We start from the raw sequence: 20,833 nt of genomic DNA, 5'->3' as shown, positions 1-20,833 counted from the left end.
TCCATGGATCAGTCCTAAAAAATGGGGCCATTTTTTTGCCCATGGGGGACCCCTCCATCTGTTCTAGGGGGTCAGGATATTTCTATCCTAATCCCTTATCTCACTTTTTACTTTTATTCCTCCCCCCGCACCGAGCGGATAAACAAAATGGCAGCCACAACTTTTCTCTCAGGTTGAGACAGCCAATCAGGGCTTTGCTTTGGCGTGTGAATCGATGGAACTCCCACAGCAGATCCCCGAAGGATTTGAGTCCCTAGATAACTATATTTCTTTTTCCTTTAACAACTCCAAAACTACTGAAGGTATTTACACCAAATCACTAAATAGGCTCTTTCTGGACCAAGAGCTAGCTTTCTGCCAAATTTGGTGTCCAGCGGTTCGGGCTGTAGTTATGTTCAAAATCCCTATGGGAAATTGCATGTGGAAGCAGCTGAACTGAGGGTCATACACATTTTGAACATTTCGTGAAGATTGTCCGAATGGCACCAAAGTTATTGGCAAAACAAAAACCCTTTTTATATGTAAACTGGGTCCTATATATACTTTACCTACTGGCAGTTGCCAGTAGGTAGTTATAAATAGGCCTACTTTTCCATAGACTGAGCATTTTTTGGTTCGCTAATAACTTTGGCCCCGTTTGACGAATCTTCACAAAAATGTACAAAAATTCCACCTCAACTCCTTCCTGCAGAGTTTTGGGGTGATCCGTCCAGCGGGGGCCGAGAAAAAAGCAAGAGACTTCTTTAAGACAAGTTTTAGCAAAAATTGCTGTACGAAATTACACCAGACTCGGCAGGAAGCCAGATCTTGGTTCGCAGATTGTGCTTTTTTATGATATGATGTAAATCAGTACAGTCGTTTTGCAAGAGTGCAAAATCAAAAATGGAGCCCTGTGATTAGCCGAGAGGCCCATTTTGACACTTCACGCTCTTGTGCGAGTGTTAGATTTCGACGAGTCTTGCAAAGCGATGTGATTGGATGGCTTCTACAACGTTAGAAATGAAATGGCCACCCTTACTGTTTAAAGTGAAAATTTGGAGGTGTTGGGGAAATGAAATAAAAAAGCTATACAAGGGCAGCAGAAAGGCATGCTTTTTATAATCTCGCTTGTTCACGAGGGAATTAGTAGGATTGCATATTATGATTGTTGTTTTTGAGAATAAGTGTGCAAGAGATAAGTAGTGTGATGATTAGAAGGTTAAATCATTTTTTTAAATGTTATAATCTCTTGAGACACTCGAAGGATTGTGAAAAGTAGAAAGGAATAGGTGATGTTTGAATACACTCTGCTATGCACAGTTGTTACTCTATGAAGGAGTCTTACTGACAATGGTGTTTATCAGACTCTACTATTTATCTTCATTGGTTTGAGAAGAGTTGGGAGTAGAGTTAACACTCATCCAAAAACCCTACTAGGCACAACCCTCATCTGAAATAGAATTCTGAAAGCAGAGCCGAGTCCCTCCTCACACCCTACTACGCACACCTGTCATATGAGAGAGAGGACTGAAAGAACAGGGCATTCCCTCTCCACAACCTATGTAGATGATTCTTTTTGCTATTGCAAATGATGTTATGAAGTGGTTATGAAGTTATAAGGGTCAAAAACTTAGTGATATCTGCACTGCACAGCACAATACTACTAAAAGTAGCAAGGAAGCTCAAAAAATAATCAGACTGGATATGTAACGTTTCAGATTTACTACATGAACAACTTAAAGACCCATTTATGGTCAATTGATAATGGAAATCTATAAACAAACACATAACAAATACAATACATCTTAATCTACAGATGTTGTCTTTACATGCTCTTTGGTTCTCAAAATAAAATGTGCCGAACAAACCAAACAAAAACCATCTTCCTTATGTAGCCCTGTGCAATAAAATGAAAAAGTGACCTAGCAATGAGCTGCACAAACTACTATTTGGAGAACATGATAAATGGTAACTAGGACAAAAATGATAATCTCAATTTTTATGACATTATTAATGATTGTCTTCCATTTACTTTGGGCTTCATATACAGCACAATCCTACTAAAAGTAGGAAGCCCAAAAAAATAAACTTAACTGCGTATGTGAACTTTAAGAATTACTACAAGAACAACTAAAGGACACATTTATGATCCCATGATAGAAAAAGAAAAAAAATAACATTAAATCTGATTGCCACTCTGTAGTTATAGTTAATATTCCCGGAGATATTAATTCCTTGGATTTCAGTTCCTTAATAACTTTCCACCCGTTTTACGAATCACTATAAAACCTTCCAGACTTATAGCATTTTCTGCATTTTAAGACGGTGTAACTTTTTGTGGTGAATCGTTAAGGGGATGCAAAGATAAAAGGGAGGACCCAAAACGCCTTTTTCCACTATTGCATTATCCAAAGACTTTTGTATTTGACACAGCACGAATATGGCTGAACAGATTTACATGACATTTGGCAGCATTATACATTATGGTGCACAGATGATGCTTTTTAGGTACAGCAGTTTATTAGGGTAAGTATTGTTTATTTTATAAGACATTTCAACTTTGCAACATCTGTCACTGTGGCACTTTCGCAGAAGTTCACAAGATTTCATGAAACTACCATGGTACATGGTCGTAAACATATTTAAAAATGTATGCAGATACATTTCCCTACCTATTCCCACTTTAGTAAAGTGATTAAGGGAAGGACTTACCTATATCTAAGGCCCTAACACTTAACACAGCCAAAGTGTAGTAAAAACCATATGGTTGCCTTTTCATTCTCTAAAAAAAGCTATTACCCAATTATATAAGGCTTGTCATTGCCATGTACCACAGTACACTGCAAAGTTGCTGTGGTATACCATGGCTCAAAATATAACAAAGGCTTAGCTTTATCATTGGATTGTGGTACTCTTACATGGTGTTGCATGGGCAATGCAATACTTAACAAAGCAACGCAAGGCCACCATACATGACCCTATGTTGATTGGTAAATTGGGAGAAATATAAAGCAGCGCAATTTGCTGTTTTGCCTTACTCTGCACACTATAATCTTCAGCTTAATTTCACATGCATCTGTATGCCACACCACTGTACTCCACACCACTATATGTTATTCCACTCTATTCCATTTAATTCTACACCTCTCCACTGTAAGAGATTCCACTCTACGACACTCCACTCTACGCTATTACACTGTACACAACTTCACTGTATGCTACTACACTCTAAGCTCTTATACTGTACGCACCTCCACTCTACGCCACTCCATTCTATGTCACTCCACTGTATGCCATGCCACTGGATGCTACTCCAGTAAACGCTATTCCACTCTCTGCCATTCCACTGATGCCTTTCCAACCCACACTATTCAACTGTATGTACTCCACTCTACAACACTCCACTGTACCCTATTCCACAGTATGCCTCTCCACTGTACACAACTCCACTGTACCAACTCCATTCTACGCCACTCCAATACGTGCCACTCCATTCCAGTCTAGGGCTTTCGGACTACACGCATAGCGGCTAGCCGGACACGCATCCGTTAGTCTCTCAATGACATCATAGTTCTAAATAGGGCATCGACCCACAACATCTAAGGGCACTTACTAAACTTAGAAAGATCAAGCACTTAGAACACTGACTCGAAAAGTCACCTCTCTGCCACAAGATTTAAAAACACAGATAGCCCCATCATTAGAGCTGAGTACTTTCATCGCCTGGACAAACACACAGACTTATCTGTACCACACCGTCCTGATTTTATTTCTCTTTCTCTGGAAATATGAACTTATGTTGAGGTCTTTAAATGTGGCATTCCTGAGGATGGCGTTTCACGCCAAAACGTGTGTTGAAAGTATTATATTGTAGCCACAGTTCTGAATTAAAATGATTATTGATGTGTATCAACATAATGGTATTATGCTTAAAAATATATGATATGTACAAAAGAGTGGCACAGTAGAAAAGTATCAAGACCTGTGTTGTTATTGAGAACAATTTTTTAATATGTGTAGGTATGCATGGCAGATTGAAGTAGTATGTAGCCTTGTGGATGAGAGGAAATGTCACACAACTTTTATTGGATTTTATTTCTTGTTTCCATATGATACCTGTTTTATGAAATTTTAGGATATATTGTCTAGTCATAACACAGCAATTTTTTTCATAAGAAGGAGGTTATTTAGAAATACAGTTTTTTGCATAGAAAAATAAAGAATTGGAATGAAAATTATAATCCTCCAAGCAATGCATGTCTACATATAGTTGTGTGAGATGGTTCAACAGAATCTAAATTGAAAGGTTGACGGGGTTCAAGTTTCTATTGATAGTTTTTCACTGACCCAGTAACCCTATATAAGCAGGGGGTCCCCTATCATTGAAATAAACACCACTCCACTGTACAGTACTCCACTATACATTACACTTTATGCCACTCCACTGTACAACACTCCACTCTATGCCACTTCACTCTATGCTATTACACTGTACACTACTCCACGCTATGCCAGTCCACTCTAAGCTATTACACAGTACGCAACTCTACTCTATGCCACTCAATGTACGCCATTCCACAATATGTCAGTCCACTATACGCTGCTTAAGTATATACTATTCCACTCTACGCCATTCCACTCTATGCCATTTCACTCTACACCACTCCACTCTATGCTATTCCATTGGATGCAACTCCTCTGTACAAAAGTCCACCGTATGTTATTTCACTATATGACACTACACTGTATGCTACTCCACTTTATGACATGCCAGAGTATGCCACTCCGCGCCACTCCATTCCACACTATTCCATTGAATGCCACTCCACTGTATGCTATTACACTCTACCCCACTTCAGTCTACGTCTCTTCACTGTACGCCACTGCACTGTACATTGCTCCACTATACACTATTCTACTCTATGCCACACCACCATGCATCATTCCACTCTGAGCTATACCATTTTATGACACTGCACTATATGCTGCTCACCTCTACGCCCCACTCCAGTGTACACCACTCCACTCTAAACCACTCCATTCTACGTAAGTCCATTTAATGCCACTCCACTCCAGGCCCGTCAACTCTAAGCTATTACACTGTATTCAACTCCAATCTACACCACTTCAATGTACACCACTCCACTGTATGCACTCCGCTATACACTACTTCTGTGTATGCTATTCCACTCTATACCATTCCACTGTACGACACTCTACTCTATGCCACTCCACTGTATGCCGCTCCACTCTATGCTATTTCACTGTATGCCAATACACTGTATGCTACACCGCTCTATTCCACTTCAGACTATGCCACTCCCCTCTACGCCATTCCATTCTACGCTGTTCCATTGGACGCCACTACACTATAAACCACTCCACTGTATGCTATTACACTCTACCCCTCTCCAGTCCACACCACTTCACAGTACACCACTGCACCGTTCACTACTCTACTCTTTTCAGCTCGCAAACCAGACAACACTACCTATTACTCGCCACTCTATCATGCACTGTGGTATCACAAATAATGATACTACAATGTAAAACATTACACTTTATGAGATACTCCACCAGTCTACTGCATGACACTGCACTCAACAACACTGAACTGTATGACACTCAATGACAGTCTACAACACCCTGCTCTACTATTCAACACATCCTTCTACTAGAAAACTCACTGTTCCAGTCTACGATACTTGACTCCAGTATATATGACACCATGCCACTACACTATATAACAGTTTACTATACTAAACGATACACTACTAAACTCTACTCTACTCTACTCGATTCCAATCCACAATACTCCAGTCTATGAAAATAGACTTTACAACAGTATCCTCCACAGTACATGTTCCATACTCCACATAACAACTCTCCATTTGCGACACTGGACTTTACGAATTGAAACACATTTTTATAAAAAAAAAATTAAAACATTAAAATTCTATGAAAAAAACACAGTTTAAAGCTTTGTTATAGTTAAGAACACATATTTTCCCTATACAATCCATGTTTAACCTACATAACCGTTAAAAATTCCAAAGTTATAGTTCTAACTTTCATTTACAATTCATCCCCCATCATCAAATTATTATGAGTAGCGGACCTTGTTACACACAATTTTCAGCTTGCTAATCAGACAACTCCAACTATAACTCTCCACTTTACCATGCACTGCGTTCTCACAAATAATGATACTCCACTGTACAACACTGCATTGTACAAGATTTTATGCCACTCTACTGCACATGGCAATACTGAACTACATGACACTCTACTCCTCTAAACTCCATTCTATGCCACTTCTCTCTACAACACTATGCCACTCTACTACACTCTACTCAATAACACTCTACTCCACCACACTCCATTTCATGGCACTCCTGTCGATGACACTCTACTGTACAACACTCAAGCACACTCATCTGTCGTTTAATGTGTCTGGTGGAGGCTGCAGGGGGGCATGACCTAGCATCTTGGGCTATTAGATTGTGTACAAGCCTGGTGGCCACCAGTGTTAATTCTATTGATTCTATAGGGCTATTGGGTATAGTACATCTACTAGATCTCAAAATGTCATCCCTAATCACGATCTACACTCTCTTATATGTCTAATCCAGTGAATTGATTTATGTTTTTAGAGATTCCTCACGTCTCACCTGATTGCTGTATTTAGGTACATTAATCATAAATATTTTATGGTGTGGCGGAGAAAATAATTTTAACCTGGACGTTTGACACTCACTTCCAACATAGTTTACTGGCAGGTCCCTACCTAAAACTTCTTCAGAAAGTGAAAAAGAATCTGGAGGTGTCCTAGCATGCAATGTTGTAGTTGGGTGGCCAATAGTCCCCGGTGTGACTTAGTTACAACCGAGGTGCATGCATCTGGGGAGAGATGGGATGGGGGACTTTATGGGAGAGGGGTTTTCGGTTGTCGAGTGAACTCCTGGGCCCAATGACCTGGTGTTACTAGATCACTAGTTCCCCCTACCCTCTCAAGCAGCCAGTTTATCAGTCATGTGAGCACTCTTATTGTGGACTTGAGGACTTTGATTTCTGAACATAGATCGAGAATGGTGTTAGAGACCTCCGTGTTAGAGAACTTTGGCTCACTGGGCAATGAAGAGGTTCTCCCCATATCCTCCTGCTCCTCAAAATCAATAGTTGCTTCTGGCAAGGATAATAGAGGTTAAAATCTATTACTACAAGTAAGCTCAGGAGGATGTTGATCAGAGGGCAGGTTGCTAGGTACATTTTGGAATCCTTTGGTGGCTGTTACTGGTGACTCAGGTGTTTGGCTGTGTGCGTTCGCTTTCCTGAACATATATTGAATGTGCCTAGTTACTAAGGGACTCCCACACACTATAGGAACTTTTGAGTTGGAGGCAGAGTTGGGTGTTGCTGTATCTAAAAGTTCTTTGCACTCTACCAGCAAATCATCGATATGATCAAGTACGCAATTCCCCCCTGCATGCCTCAGAATTCGTCTTTGATTTTTTAGTAACTTTGTGTGCCACCCCATCCCCCCTCCACAGCTTTCCTTTTCCACACGCCTCCCCTGGTGATTTCATTATTATTATTATTATTATTATTTATTTTTCTAAAGCGCGTAGTCACCCTGAGGTATCCCAGCGCTGAATAAAACCTATCTACTAGGTACAGTGGGACATGGACAGGGAAAGGAGGGCAGGAGAAAAGGGAACAGCGGGGCAGAGTAAGGGGCAAGAGTGAATCATTGTGGGAAAAGATGAGTTTTGAGTTGTTTCCTGAAGCGGAGGTATTGAGGTTCGAGGCGCAGTGCTCGGGGGAGTGAGTTCCAGAGTCGTGCAGCCTGGACTGAGAAACGCCTACCACCGGATCGGGCTCTCTTGAATTTGGGAGCCACAATCAGGTTTTCTGTGTTAGAACGGAGGGATCTTGAGGGTTTGTAGGGTGTGACAAATTTTCTGAGGGCAGGGGGGCCTTGATTTTGTCGAAGTTTGTGGGCCAGGCACAAGGCCTTGAATTTGACCCGCTCTCTGATAGGCAGCCAGTGAAGGAGTTTTAGGGCCGGTTTGGCCGATACTCTGGCGGGGGTATTAGTGAGCAGAGTTATGTAATATGTGAGGTCATAAGCAGTGCATTGTGGGGAGTGGGTTATAGTTCGCTCCGGCAACTATAACTGCTGAACAGGGTCGGATTGGGATCACAATTCGGCCCGGGCACTGACGAAAAAAGTGGCCCACATTCAAGAGGCGTGGCCCATATTTAAGGGGCGTGGCCCACATTCAAGGGGCGTGCCCTTTCATGAAACACTATTTGCACAGACAAGGAATGAAAGCGGGAGGATACTGTTCTTCCACAGGACACAGGGCCAAGGTGCCAATGGCCTACATGCTGAGCAACTAAAAAGAATAGCAAGGCCCCTTTCTGTCACAAAATTATTCCAGCCCTCCAGCACAGGAGCACCTGAAAAGCAGCAAAGCCCCTGCTATTACTAACCTACTTATCCCTCCCCAGACCTTCAGCTCAGGAGCACATGAACAGAGGTAAGGCCCCTGCAATTAGTAAATAAATCAGCCCTCCTGGCCTCGGGAAAATGTCCTGGCAGGGGAGCACAAAACACAGCTTTCTGGATCATCCAAGGTAGCCAGGTAGCCAGGGGGGAGGCTGAGGTGAAGCTGGTGCATGGGAAGTGCCTTCCCAGTGTGTTCTGGCAGTTTGAGTGTTTACCATTTACTGTAGTATTACCCTTGTACCTGTGTATGGTACCCTTTTGTAACTTGCACAAGTCACTTTTCTCTTGTAACACACTGTTTGCTACCTCTCACTTTTGTTTGCTTTAGATACTTGCACAAGTGCCACCATTGCCTACGTAACGTTTGTTCTTGTGCTGGAGTGTCTCCCATTTATTGCAGTATTATAACTCTACTTGTACTTTGTACGCTTTTGTAACCTGCACACATATCACTTTTTCCTCCTGTAATGTACCGATTGCTACCTCATGTATTTTGGTTGCTCACTATTGTCACTTTTGTTTCATGTAACTTAACGTTTGCTTTTGTAATTTGTCTACTTGTAATTTTTCTCCTCATGTATTATTGCTGTTCCTTGTGTGAAGCGCTCTGACACCTTCGGGTAAAGTCCGCACTATATAAAATTGCATAAATAAATAAATAAAATAAAAAAATTCTAAACATCACCTGGCCCCCACAGCAAGACCCATTCTTCCTCGTCCACTATGCCCTGAATGTGAAGGGCTGTGGTCGAGGTGCTAAGACTAACACCGTTTCTGGGCTGCATGGGCCGAGGTGAAAAAGGGTCAAAGGCCTGAGAAACACCTGGCCCCCAGGGAGGCCGATTCTTGCAAACAATCACCCCTCCCCAGCCCAGCCTCGGTTTGATTGCTTGGCAGGGCAGGGGTGAATGAGAGGCCACAGCTGACAATCGCTGTCCGGCCGCACGCACAGCGAGGCTGCTTTCATTTTCTCTGTCTGTCTCCGTGCACTCTGTGGGCCGTTTTTTTTTCTCCCCTTTTCTAGACCACTCTCTGTGGATTGGAACAGGGGAGAAAAAAACGTCCCACAAAGGGCACTGAGGCACCGGCCCTTCGGCCCATTCCCGAATGCCCGCCTTGCCAATCCGCCCCTGCTGCTGAATTCCTATGGTTTAGTACGAGTGAAATCTAAGCCTAACTATAACGTCTCTGTAACCTTTGCTTTTTTTCAGTGGATAGATGGATAGATGGATAGATAGATAGATAGATAGATAGATAGATAGATAGATAGATAGATAGATAGATAGATAGATAGATAGATAGATAGATAGATAGATAGATAGATAGATAGATAGATAGATAGATAGATAGATAGATAGATAGATAGATAGATAGATAGATAGATAGATAGATAGATAGATAGATAGATAGATAGATAGATAGATAGATAGATAGATAGATAGATAGATAGATAGATAGATAGATAGATAGATAGATAGATAGATAGATAGATAGATAGATAGATAGATAGATAGATAGATAGATAGATAGATAGATAGATAGATAGATAGATAGATAGATAGATAGATAGATATAGATAGATAGATACCTTCCATCCCAGTATTTTGATATTCTAGCTGCAATAATGTTATGGCCTTTAAATCTTAACATCACTGAAAACCTTCCACTGGATCATTTTGACCTGAGTAGTAGTGCTAAAATGAATCCACATATGACTTGCACCTAATTTTATAATAGTTCCTAAAATAAATGGATCTTAATTGTTCTGCATCAGGTTTAGGCGAATGCACATACCACCAGGTTTCATCTAGTTGTAACTGCTTGTGCTAAATTTAAAAAATGACAATAACAGGTGAGAAATTGTTGTAAAAATAATTTGCACGTGTAAAGCCCCTTTCATTAGGACAGAGTTAAACATCAGGGCAAAAATACACTCAACACCTGATGCAATATCTGCACTAGAGTGTAGTTACACTTGATTTACCTCAAGAATCTAATGGACCGCCTGAGTGTCAAACCTGATATGGAAGATCTAACGTCTCATGACATGAATGGGAATACCAAGCAGACAAAGAGGATTGGATGAAACTGAATCATGAAGAACAATGAAGTATTTCAAGTGATAATACTGGGGGCACACTTATAGGTGAGTTTACAAATATTCATATGCGAATAATTTGGCTAGTACTAGAGAAGGCGATTCTAGGGCACTAACAGCAGGAGGCATCAATGTGCCTCAACATAGAGAAATATGGCTCAATGCCTTTTGCTGTACAGGGCAAATTTGTACTTTACCTATGATGTCAAAAATCGTTTAGCCAACTTTGACAATCAGACGCGTTGGCTGAAGTTTCCCCCAACACCATCTTCTCAGAAGCACACTGCCCAAAACTGAGGTGGCGTGGCAAGGCCATACAATGTTCCTTCGGCACTAGTGCACTCTCAATCGAAGCATTTAGACCACAGTTATCAGAGCAAAGCATGAGTCACAAACCTACCTCTGACTCACAGCAATCTGCTGGCTTACAATCACTTGGCATGCTGCAAAAAGTAATAGGATCATATAATGTAAGTGCTTCATTGTGGAGCACACACTGTGCAGTGTAGGACAGATCACAGGTTCTTTAATTACAGCTGTACATACGAAAGGAAGCCAGGGACCAGAAATTGGACGAGGCATTACCTTGTAATAGTTCCCAAGAATACGTCGTCGTGGTCTGGTTTCGGCTCGTAAACCACTGGGAATCCACTGTGGCTGGTGGTAACAAGCAGGCTGGCCAATGAGGAGACCGATTCCTGTAGGTGGAGAACTCTCACACACGGCTTCATGACGTCTCTGGCAGTGAACAGCTCCAGGTTTACCCTGAAAGACACAGAACAGACAGACCCCAGGGTCAGTGCTGTAAACAGGAAATGGGGCCTATCATTTTAGCACATGATGAGTTACCACTGCGTCAGGGGATTACTTCATGCTGAAATACCCTGGAAAAAGAATACATTTATCGTGAAAATCCTCAATTTGAGGACTCTGCGCGTTTACATCGTTTCTTTGTGTCTGAACAATACTTTCAAAACGTGTGGTTCAGTAACTCTGAACTATTTGGGTCGCCTCTAAAAGTGTATTTCTCTGACTGAATCCCAATAAAATCAAGCTGTGGAGGTTTCATTCAATTATGTTAACACACCTTCGCCAAAACCAAAAGCTTTTCACATGTGAGGTGATTTATTTTACCCTTCTTCGGTGTTTCTTATTTTCGTTTCCTATTTTTTCTTTGTTTGCGCAATAAAATGTATTTTAGCGTTCTTCACAAAAGTACACGCTTTGGTGTGTGTTTCTTTTTTGTAAAACATCTCCACCTACATCAAGCTTAAGAGAAGCTGCCCATCAGCACTGAAAACTACTTTCCTTTATTTCCAATAAGAATCCTTCTACACAGATGGATGGGAAGATGGACATATCCTTGCATACGGTGCTCTTATAGAGAGGAGAAATAGGGTAGGAGGGCTCTGAGCTGTCTGGAAAGGGGAAACTGAAACAGGGTGCTGGCCGAACCACCCAATAGATGGTTCTTAAAGTTCGGAAGTTATGTATATTACTTAGGGGGCTGCCAGTGGGGTGATGTATGTGATGATGGTGGTAGTACTAGCCATTTTCTTATCAAAACCCTTTAAACCCGCTGACCGCGGCACGTATTCCGCTGCGGTGCGGGCAAAATAATGAGTGGGCGGGGTTCGGATGGCCCCCTGCCGTCCTCCGCACACGCCCACTGTGATGTCAGACGGCCAGGGTCCGTCCTACACATGGAAGGGGTTTAACCCCTTCGATGCTCATGACAAGCTCAGCTCGTCGTGAGGTACACCTCTCGTGTGCTTATGACGAGCTGCGCTTGTCATGAAAAAGGGGATTAAATAACTTTCAGCACAGGAGGGGGATCAGCTTAGCACCCAAGGTGTTAAACACATCCACAGATATGACTGAATATGAGGGCTCTATCAGCCCACCATCTTGTAACTGTAAGTTTTAAACTATGGGTAGATGAATAACACTGATGTTGTTCACTATTTGGGCCTTCAATTCTCCAGGTAAGAGAATAGGAGTCCTGCATGCACTTAGAAAACTACACTGGGACATTCATTTCATGTAAGAAATAACCTCTTTAAGAGAGACACCTGGGGGTCGCGATCACGCTACCCCCAACAACATTATTCGTCTGCCAATAATAGAAAAGTGTATGGATTATAAAAGGGCATCATATAAGTTTCATGGCCAACAATGTCTTAAAGGTAGGGAAGGGAGATAGCTCTTGGTAAATGGCAAGCTGAGAGGTCAGTATATTTTTGGGGAGTCAATATACGGTCCAAACCAGGGTCAAGAAGTGTTTCTTTGCCACACACTCTGTAAATTAGTAAGTCTAACCTCAGGCCACTAACTAATGGCATGGGACTGGAAATGGTCCTAGATGAGACACAAATGCTCAGACAACAAAGAGGGAAGTACCGCTGCCCAGTCAGCAGAGGGAGCGTCCTAGCTGAACAAACAGTGTTTGTTGAACATCTTAAATTAACTTTATAAAGTTGAAAGGGATTACTCACACTACTCGACATCCCAAAGGTCCTATGCCAGAATACATTTTATACTTTTGATTGTCACCTACTACCCAAGGCTCAGGAAACTGGAAGTTGGGTGATAGCACTTTCTGACCATGCTCTGCTTACACTTATATTTTCCTGGGATTGCCATGGCCAAGGCGGTAGAGCGTGATAGCGGTTCATTGAACATCTAAGTAGAGATAGGGTAACCAGGAATCCCCAGCGCTCCTAGATCAAAGAGTTTATATCTCACAATGACACTGTGAACTGGAGTGCAAAGATACTATGGGACTCACTGAAAGCTGTAATCTGATTGGCTTGCATAGCAGAAAGTGTGAGGATAGCTAAGATTCGCATGGTGGTCTTGCAAGACCTTCAAGGTTATCTAGGAAAGTTGGAAATGGCGCGTAAGAAAACTCAGATAGTCCATGTGTAGGTCAACTTAAATTTCTCAAACTTAACAAAGCTTAATACTCCCTACCATAAACCTAACACAAATTTTATGAAGGCAGTATTAAGGCCAAAATAAGATGGATATGTATTCAATCCCATATTCTGTCTATCAAGACCCAAGAAAGAACACCCCAAATGGATGAACATAATAAACAAATATGCTAAACATGAGGCTTAGGCACAGTTTTACCCGTCGATTTACTCAGTTGAACCGACTGATGACACATTAATTAGTCAATTCGTGCAGTGCTCCAATCTCAGCAAACGAACCCAGGATCAAGTGACCACCCTGGAGGCCCCTATAGTGGAGGAAGAACCTATCTTGGCGGTCAAAGGCCTTTCTACTCTGCAAGGCTTTCGGATCTGATAGGCTTAACTTGGACTTTTTCAGGAGCCTCTAGCCCACACTGAAGGCACAAATATTTGTAATGATATAGTATTTGAAATTTGCCATTTCTGCACAGTCGCCCTAAATTGCTTGTCCTTTATGCTGAACTCTGTTTTTGCTATATATAGAATTCTGTGGTCTTTACCCCTGCAAACGAATGGTAAAGTGCTTGTTTTCCTCCTTTCAACATGGTACAATTGGTATACTCCCATTTGGCATATTTAAACTTACTTATAAGTCCTTATTATAAGGTACCAAGGTACACCCAAGCCCGATTAGTTAAATATTACCAGTGGGCTGTAACACATATTGTGTCACCCAGTGCAGTGACAGGACAAACGTGACTGTAGGTCTGCCATGTGTAGCACAGTGGTGCAGCTTATAACTGCTAAGTCAACCTGTCAAAATAACCCCTTCAGACAGGCCTAAACTCTCCTTTTAAATATTGATAAGCCACTGCCTTACTGCCCATCAAGGCAGGGTGCCTGGTATTTAGGAGCAGGACATGTAACAGTTTAATGTTAAGCATATCTTTACTGTCCTTACATTTAAAAAAATATCCAAAAGGCTATTTACTCTGTAGAAGTGGTTGTTGTTCCTTAGGAAAGCATTGGAGAACAATATTAAGTTTAAAAAATGTTATTTCCAACTAGGAAACATCAAGAGAAATATATCAAGCACTATTTTTAATAGTTAAACAAAATCCAATTTAATGGTAAACTAGAATTTTGTCTAACTATTAAAGAAAAGATACTTTAGAAAATGTACCTTTTGCTTGCCTAAAGTTTCTTAGGGCTTTCAGTCCCTTCCAACTGTCACCTGGCAGCATATGGATCCCCTGTGGTGAAGTGTGAACTGCTCCCAGGAGCAAACAATAGATTGACCTGAAAGGGCAGAGATGTATCATCAGAACTTGATAGACTATGCAGGGGAGGCCGGGAGGATAGGATCCTCTTTAACATTAAAGTGTCAAGTCCTACTTGAATTTCACATCCTGCCTGACAGATCAGCTCAGGTTTTTCATATCACACTTCAATAGTCCTCCTCTATCACAAGCAAATGTTAACTGACCCCTGGACAGGGCTCGTCTATTGTCCTGCCAGCCAGCCAGGCCCCAATACCAGTGGGACTCTCTTTGACATTACAGTGTCACAGCCTGTTTAACAGGTCTGTTATGTTTACATATAACATTTGGGGTGCACTTCAAAGAAGGTAAACAGATTGCCAAAACACTCTGTGTGTGTCCACTGTCTGGTTGCTGAAAGCTCAGCTTTGTTAGGCCAGACTGTCTCTGAGGTTGTTGTGGGTACAGAGACTGCATCAAGCTAGATTTTGGGATCTGATATGGGAGGATACTGGGCTTACCTTAACAAACTCCCTACACATGCACCCAGCCCTCGAATCCCAAGTTTACTGTGGCCAAAGATTTTGTCCATCTTAAAGGTGCTCAAGGTGGATAAGCATAGCCCCAGAAACCTTTACCCCGTTGGTTAGGGCATCCCCAGGGTTCATACCACCCGCTAGCTCCTTCAAGGCATACATGTGACACTTCCAGGCACTCACTTCAGAACCTTCGTTGACAGGAGGAAGCTCAGAAGGTCACTGACCCTGTTGTCTGAGACCTGAAAAGAGCCTAAAAGACTGGATCTGCTCTGACTCTTTTACCCACAACAAAGAATTGGACTCCGAGGGTCTTTAGACTGACCTCCTCTTAAAGCTACAGGGACACGAGAAGCTACAAGAGCCTTTTTTCTGCAACTGCCCAAAAGACCAGTGGTAACGAGACCTAGGATGGATCCTCTTTTTGGCCTCTGCCTGACACCCTATGAGTCTCTAAGTATCTACCCTTTGGTTCTGGAGGCTTTAGAAGAGTACTCCTGTGGTTGCTCAGGGCTTAAACGGCTACAGTCAGAAGGTAAAATCTTTGACCAGCACAAACTTGGTTAGTGCATCTGGCCTGCGCTCCATCACTTGAAGTGTCAAATTGTTCCTTGGTCCTGTTCTACCTTGACAATTGACAATGATTGGCACTCTGTACTTCTTGCTGGTATTTCTGCCTAAAGGTTTAAACATTCCAATCTCTGATTCCCTTTATTGGATTTTTGTCATTGTGGGGTCATTTTTTAATTACATTTTACTCTATTGTTTACATTTATTTGCGGATGTTTATCTTTTAGAATTTTGACTTTGTTACTGTTTTTGTACTGAATTAATACTTTACACTGCCCTTAAGTTAACCCTACCTGCTTTGTGCCATAGCTACCAAGGGGTTTAGCTGAGGAATATTTAGTGACTTTAGTGGTTCACCCTGACCTGGATTATGATTAATACTATCCCCCACAACCATTTAGTTAAACTGGCTCTAGTAGGATATACTAAATCACGACAAAGATTAATGTCAATGGCATTAATTTACATGTTGTGCAGATAGAGCGGGGGAAGAGACAGTTGGGGGGTACAGTACCCTTGTTCTTTGCCCTTTATCTACAGCCATTTCTCAGTGGATTCAATCCACCTAAATATCCGAGGGGTCAAACTGGGTAAAGACGAGTTGTATCTGTCTCTTTTCATCAACGATATCCTGATCTTACTGGCCAGCCCGAAAGTTTCTCTCTTCCCCTTACTGGGTGAATTAAAATCTTTCTGAGGAGTATCAGGATTTAAATCTAAAATGTCCAAGTCTGATGTAATAGGCCTCAACATTGCATCTAAAGATCTGCAGTTCATGTTGCTATCTTCCTGACAATGCTGAGGGAATTTAGGAGGGATTTAAAAAGGTGGCACAGAGGGTCGCTCTCATGGACAGGACACATATCATCCATTAAGATGAAAATACTGCTGAGTGTGCTATTTATGTTCCAAGCCATCTCCTTGAAAGTTGATCCTTAAATCATAAGACAGCTACAACAGGCATGTCTGGAGTTCATTTACAGATACAAAAAACTCCTGAATTGTTGTGAGATACGCATTATGACCAATAACAGGTGGAAGGCTGGGTATGCACACTTCCAGGTCTTTTGCCAGGTGACCCACTGGAGTATTCTATCAGAATTCTCTGGATCAGAATCAGAGCACCAGTGGTGCTTTCTTAAATCACCATTTGGCAGGAGGCTTCCTTTGGAAATCCCATGGCAAAACAAGTCCCATATCTGTTAACCTAGCTGACTCCTCCACAACAGAGGCCAAACTAAAGATATGGGATTTTATTGGGAAAAGGTTATAACTTACGAAACACCTGGACCGCTTTAGACTGCTGTATGAGAACCTGTACTTTACACCAGGTATGGACAGGGAGGCTTTTAAGAGTTGGGGGAAGCAAGGTTCATCAAAATAAGCAGTGTGTTCAGTCATACTAAAGTAAAGTTTTTTGAGCAAATGAAGAAAGATTATGCCTTGGGGAAAATAAAGGCTTTTGCAAGACCCAGGTAAGGCGATGGGTCTTACAATAGGAGATTTAAGAACAGCAGCTACAGGCCCTATTGAAAACTTTGAGAAGCTTTTAAAGACAGTAACACTCGCATAATTTCATGACTATACAGGCTTTTAACAACGGACCTCAAAAGCTCAAAACACGCATCCCTAATTGGGCGGAGCAGAGAACTGAGACAAGTTATTTTATATATATATACTAATATGAAGACAAATGACCGATGTTGGAGGGGATGCAATCAAAGTGGGCAGCGGGCGCACTTAGGGGCATATTTACATGACATTTTGTATCTCAATGCTATGCCAACTTTAGCAATGCCACGCTCCGTTATTTTTTTAATGCATGGTCCACCGTATTCACAAGAATACGGCACACCCCTTTATTTCCCCGAGCGCTGGCGTAAAAATGCTACTTAACGTCAGCGCAGGCACCCTGCTGCCATGTTGCTAGGGTGCCTGCACTGCAGGGGTGATTGTTTATGTGCAGAAAGGCACACCATCCTGCACATAAACAATCCATAATAGTGATTTGCTCTTTCTATGTATGCTGAAGAATGCAGCACACATAGAGAGAGCAAAAAACGTGGAGAAATTAATAATTACTCCTCATATCACCATGCTAAGACCAAGTATTCTCTCATATTCGTTTTGGCGCTGCCTCAGCCTTGAAAATCTGGGGCAGCGTTAAAAAGCAATGGGTGTTGCGGAGGAAAGCCCACTGCAACACCCATTGCATGCCCCTTTGCCCCAGATGACATGTTGTGGATATGGGATATGGCACTACGCCACAGGAGCGTAAAAAAAAGTGGCACTCCGGTGGAGAACGGGGCTTGTAAATATGCCCTTTAGTTTGGGATTGTCCGGAAGTGACTATCAGCTAGATTCATGAAGCCAAATTGCGATCGCAATAGCTGTGAAAAAGCAATTGCGATCGCAATTTGATGAAAAGGAATTCAAGAAAGTAAATAGCGAAATCGCAAACTTTTATTTGCGAAATCGCAATTAAATTTGCAGAATCCAGGAAGAAGTCCATTAGCGAATCTGTAATAGCGAGAAACCATAAAACTGTGAAATCGCAAAGAAATCGCTATCGCAATTCATGAAAAATCGCAAATAGCGAAAAAACCCAAAATCGCATTTTGCGACGCGCAAATTAAGGAGAACCCAAACCAGGTGGTAACCAGTAAAAAAAAAATTCACATCTGAAAAAAAACTCTTGCAAACTACCAACAGGTGCTGGCTTGACCAAACACACTGAAGGACATGCAGCTGGAGCCTGAGGACTCACACAATGCCAGGACTCTACACGGTGGTCAGGCGGCGAAGGCTACAGCGAGCAGCACGGAACAGACGACGTATCCAGGAGCGGATATTCCGTCAGAGGGTCACCCTACTGGGCCAAACCAGGGAGCAAATCTACGCCAAGTACTGGCTAAATGGGACAATAATTATCAAGCTGATCCGGGACCTAGACCCCCTCCTGCAGCACCCAACAAGGAGGACCAATGCCGTTCCCACCCATGTGCAGGTATTGTGCAGCCTGCACCTACTGGCCTCCGGAAGCTTCCAGGGTATAGTTGCTGTTGCAGGGGAAATATCCCAGCCCACCATGTCCCGCTGCCTAAGGAGTTTCCTGGAGGCCATGCTGACCTGCCTACATCACTACATATCATTCCCCACCAGCCAACAGGACTTGAATGACACCAAGCTGCAATTTTACAATGTAGCACAATTTCCACACATCATAGGATGCATTGACTGTACCCACATCCACATCTGCCCACCAGCACAAACGGAATACATGTATCGTAACCGCAAGTCCTACCACTCCCTCAATATCCAGATGGTATGCAATGCAAAGACAATCATCACGGACATAGTGGCACAGTACCCGGGGAGCACACATGACTCCTTCATATTCCGGCACAGTGGCATTCACACACGACTGGCCAGGGGAGACTTTGGTGAAGGACACCTACTGGGTAAGTACACATGCCACACAACAGTACAATGTGATAATGATGCTACGCGGCACAGGCACTCACCTACTGCTCCTATCATGCAGGTGACAGCGGCTACGCTCTCCGTGAGTACCTCCTCACCCCATACCTCAACCCTGCAACACCACAGCAACGGCGTTACAATGCAGCACACATACGCACAAGAAATTGCATTGAGAGGACATTTGGCCTTTTGAAGAGCAGATTCCGCATACTGCACAAGACTGGTGGGGCCATCAAATATGAGCCTGAGGACTGCTGCCGCATCGTGGCCGTGTGTGCTATCCTACACAACATTGCTACCAAGCGCAGGATACCTGTAGACATCTCTGGCAGTGAGTCAGAAGAGGACAATCGACCACCTGCACATGAGCGTCACGCACGCGGCGAGAATCCTGCAGAAGGACACAGGTGCCGCAACCAAATCTGCATGAACTATTTCTAGTGCACCCACTCCCCACACCCATTACTCAACTCATGCATGACAACATAAATAATGACATGAGTCACTTTACGTTATTCAGAATTTTAGTAATTGTTACTACACAATAAACTGGGCATTCTGAAAACTGGGAAAAGAATGACATATTGCGTCATATGTCTCTATTAGTCTGTATGGCATGCTTGTTGCGTCAGCATGTGCCCTCATGGTAATGCACAACAGTTCAGTGGCGCCTCCGGGTAGTTGCCCCTGACCTCCTCTCAATGTCTCCCTCCTGATTCTGCCGTGAGGCAGCAGAGGGCCTGCTGCTGCGACGGGGTGCTGCGACCGGTGGTAGGGACTGGTTGCTATGGCTTGATGTAGCCTCACTGGTGTCGTCTGCCCCCCCCGCCTGGCCATGGCCAGTAGCCTGCATGCCCTGCATGGCTGTTGATATGTTCTCCAGGGCTCTCGCGACGTCCTGGCAGCACTGGACTATTTGGACCTGCATGGCCAGGGAGCGTCGCGAGAGCTGGGAGGTGGCGTTCCCAATAATATGGTTGGACCGTGTGTACGCCCACAGGCGGGTCAACAGTTGGCGGTGTCTGCGGCGATTGAGATCCCGCTGGCTGGACATTGCCTGTGTGTTGGCCTCCAGAGCTGCTGTCATATGTGCCACATAACGTGCGGTCTTGTCCAGTTGGAGGTGGATGGCGGCTAGATGTCGGGCCTGGGTCTGGTGCATACGTAGCATCCTGCGCTCAATGGAGAGCCCACCTGCACGCAAGATTCTGCCCCTGCCAGCGCGGGATGTGTTGGTGCTCGGCTCCCTGACCAGTCCACTTGTCTGGCTCCTCACAACCGCAGGGCGGCGGGTTGGTTGACAACCTGCTGCTGGTGTTGCAGGCCCCACTAGTGGCTGTGTGCTGCGTGGTGGTACAGCAGCGCCTGTTGTCACAGGGGTGGCACGGGCCACAGGGGCGGGTGGAGGGATGACCGCTGTTGTGGCAGCTTGCCCTGATGGTCCGGGCTGTGGGGTATGATGTGTGTCCCCCTCCGTG

General features: G+C 43.3%; 1 protein-coding gene across 1 annotated transcript in view; it reads right to left on the bottom strand.

The window, feature by feature from the left end:
- LOC147724139 (chloride channel protein C-like) overlaps positions 1 to 20,833 on the bottom strand; it is a 627,958-nt gene that overhangs the window by 117,797 nt on the left and 489,328 nt on the right. The window contains exon 13 of the mRNA XM_086965734.1: positions 11,175 to 11,354. Within this exon, the coding sequence (XP_086821860.1) occupies positions 11,175 to 11,354 (180 nt within the window). The remainder of the gene's footprint in view (positions 1 to 11,174; positions 11,355 to 20,833) is intronic.

The sequence above is a fragment of the Lissotriton vulgaris genome, chromosome 4_1, assembly GCF_964263255.1.
Source record: "Lissotriton vulgaris chromosome 4_1, aLisVul1.2, whole genome shotgun sequence".
Lineage (NCBI taxonomy): Eukaryota > Metazoa > Chordata > Amphibia > Caudata > Salamandridae > Lissotriton > Lissotriton vulgaris.
This window is presented reverse-complemented; position numbering and strand designations above follow the sequence as displayed.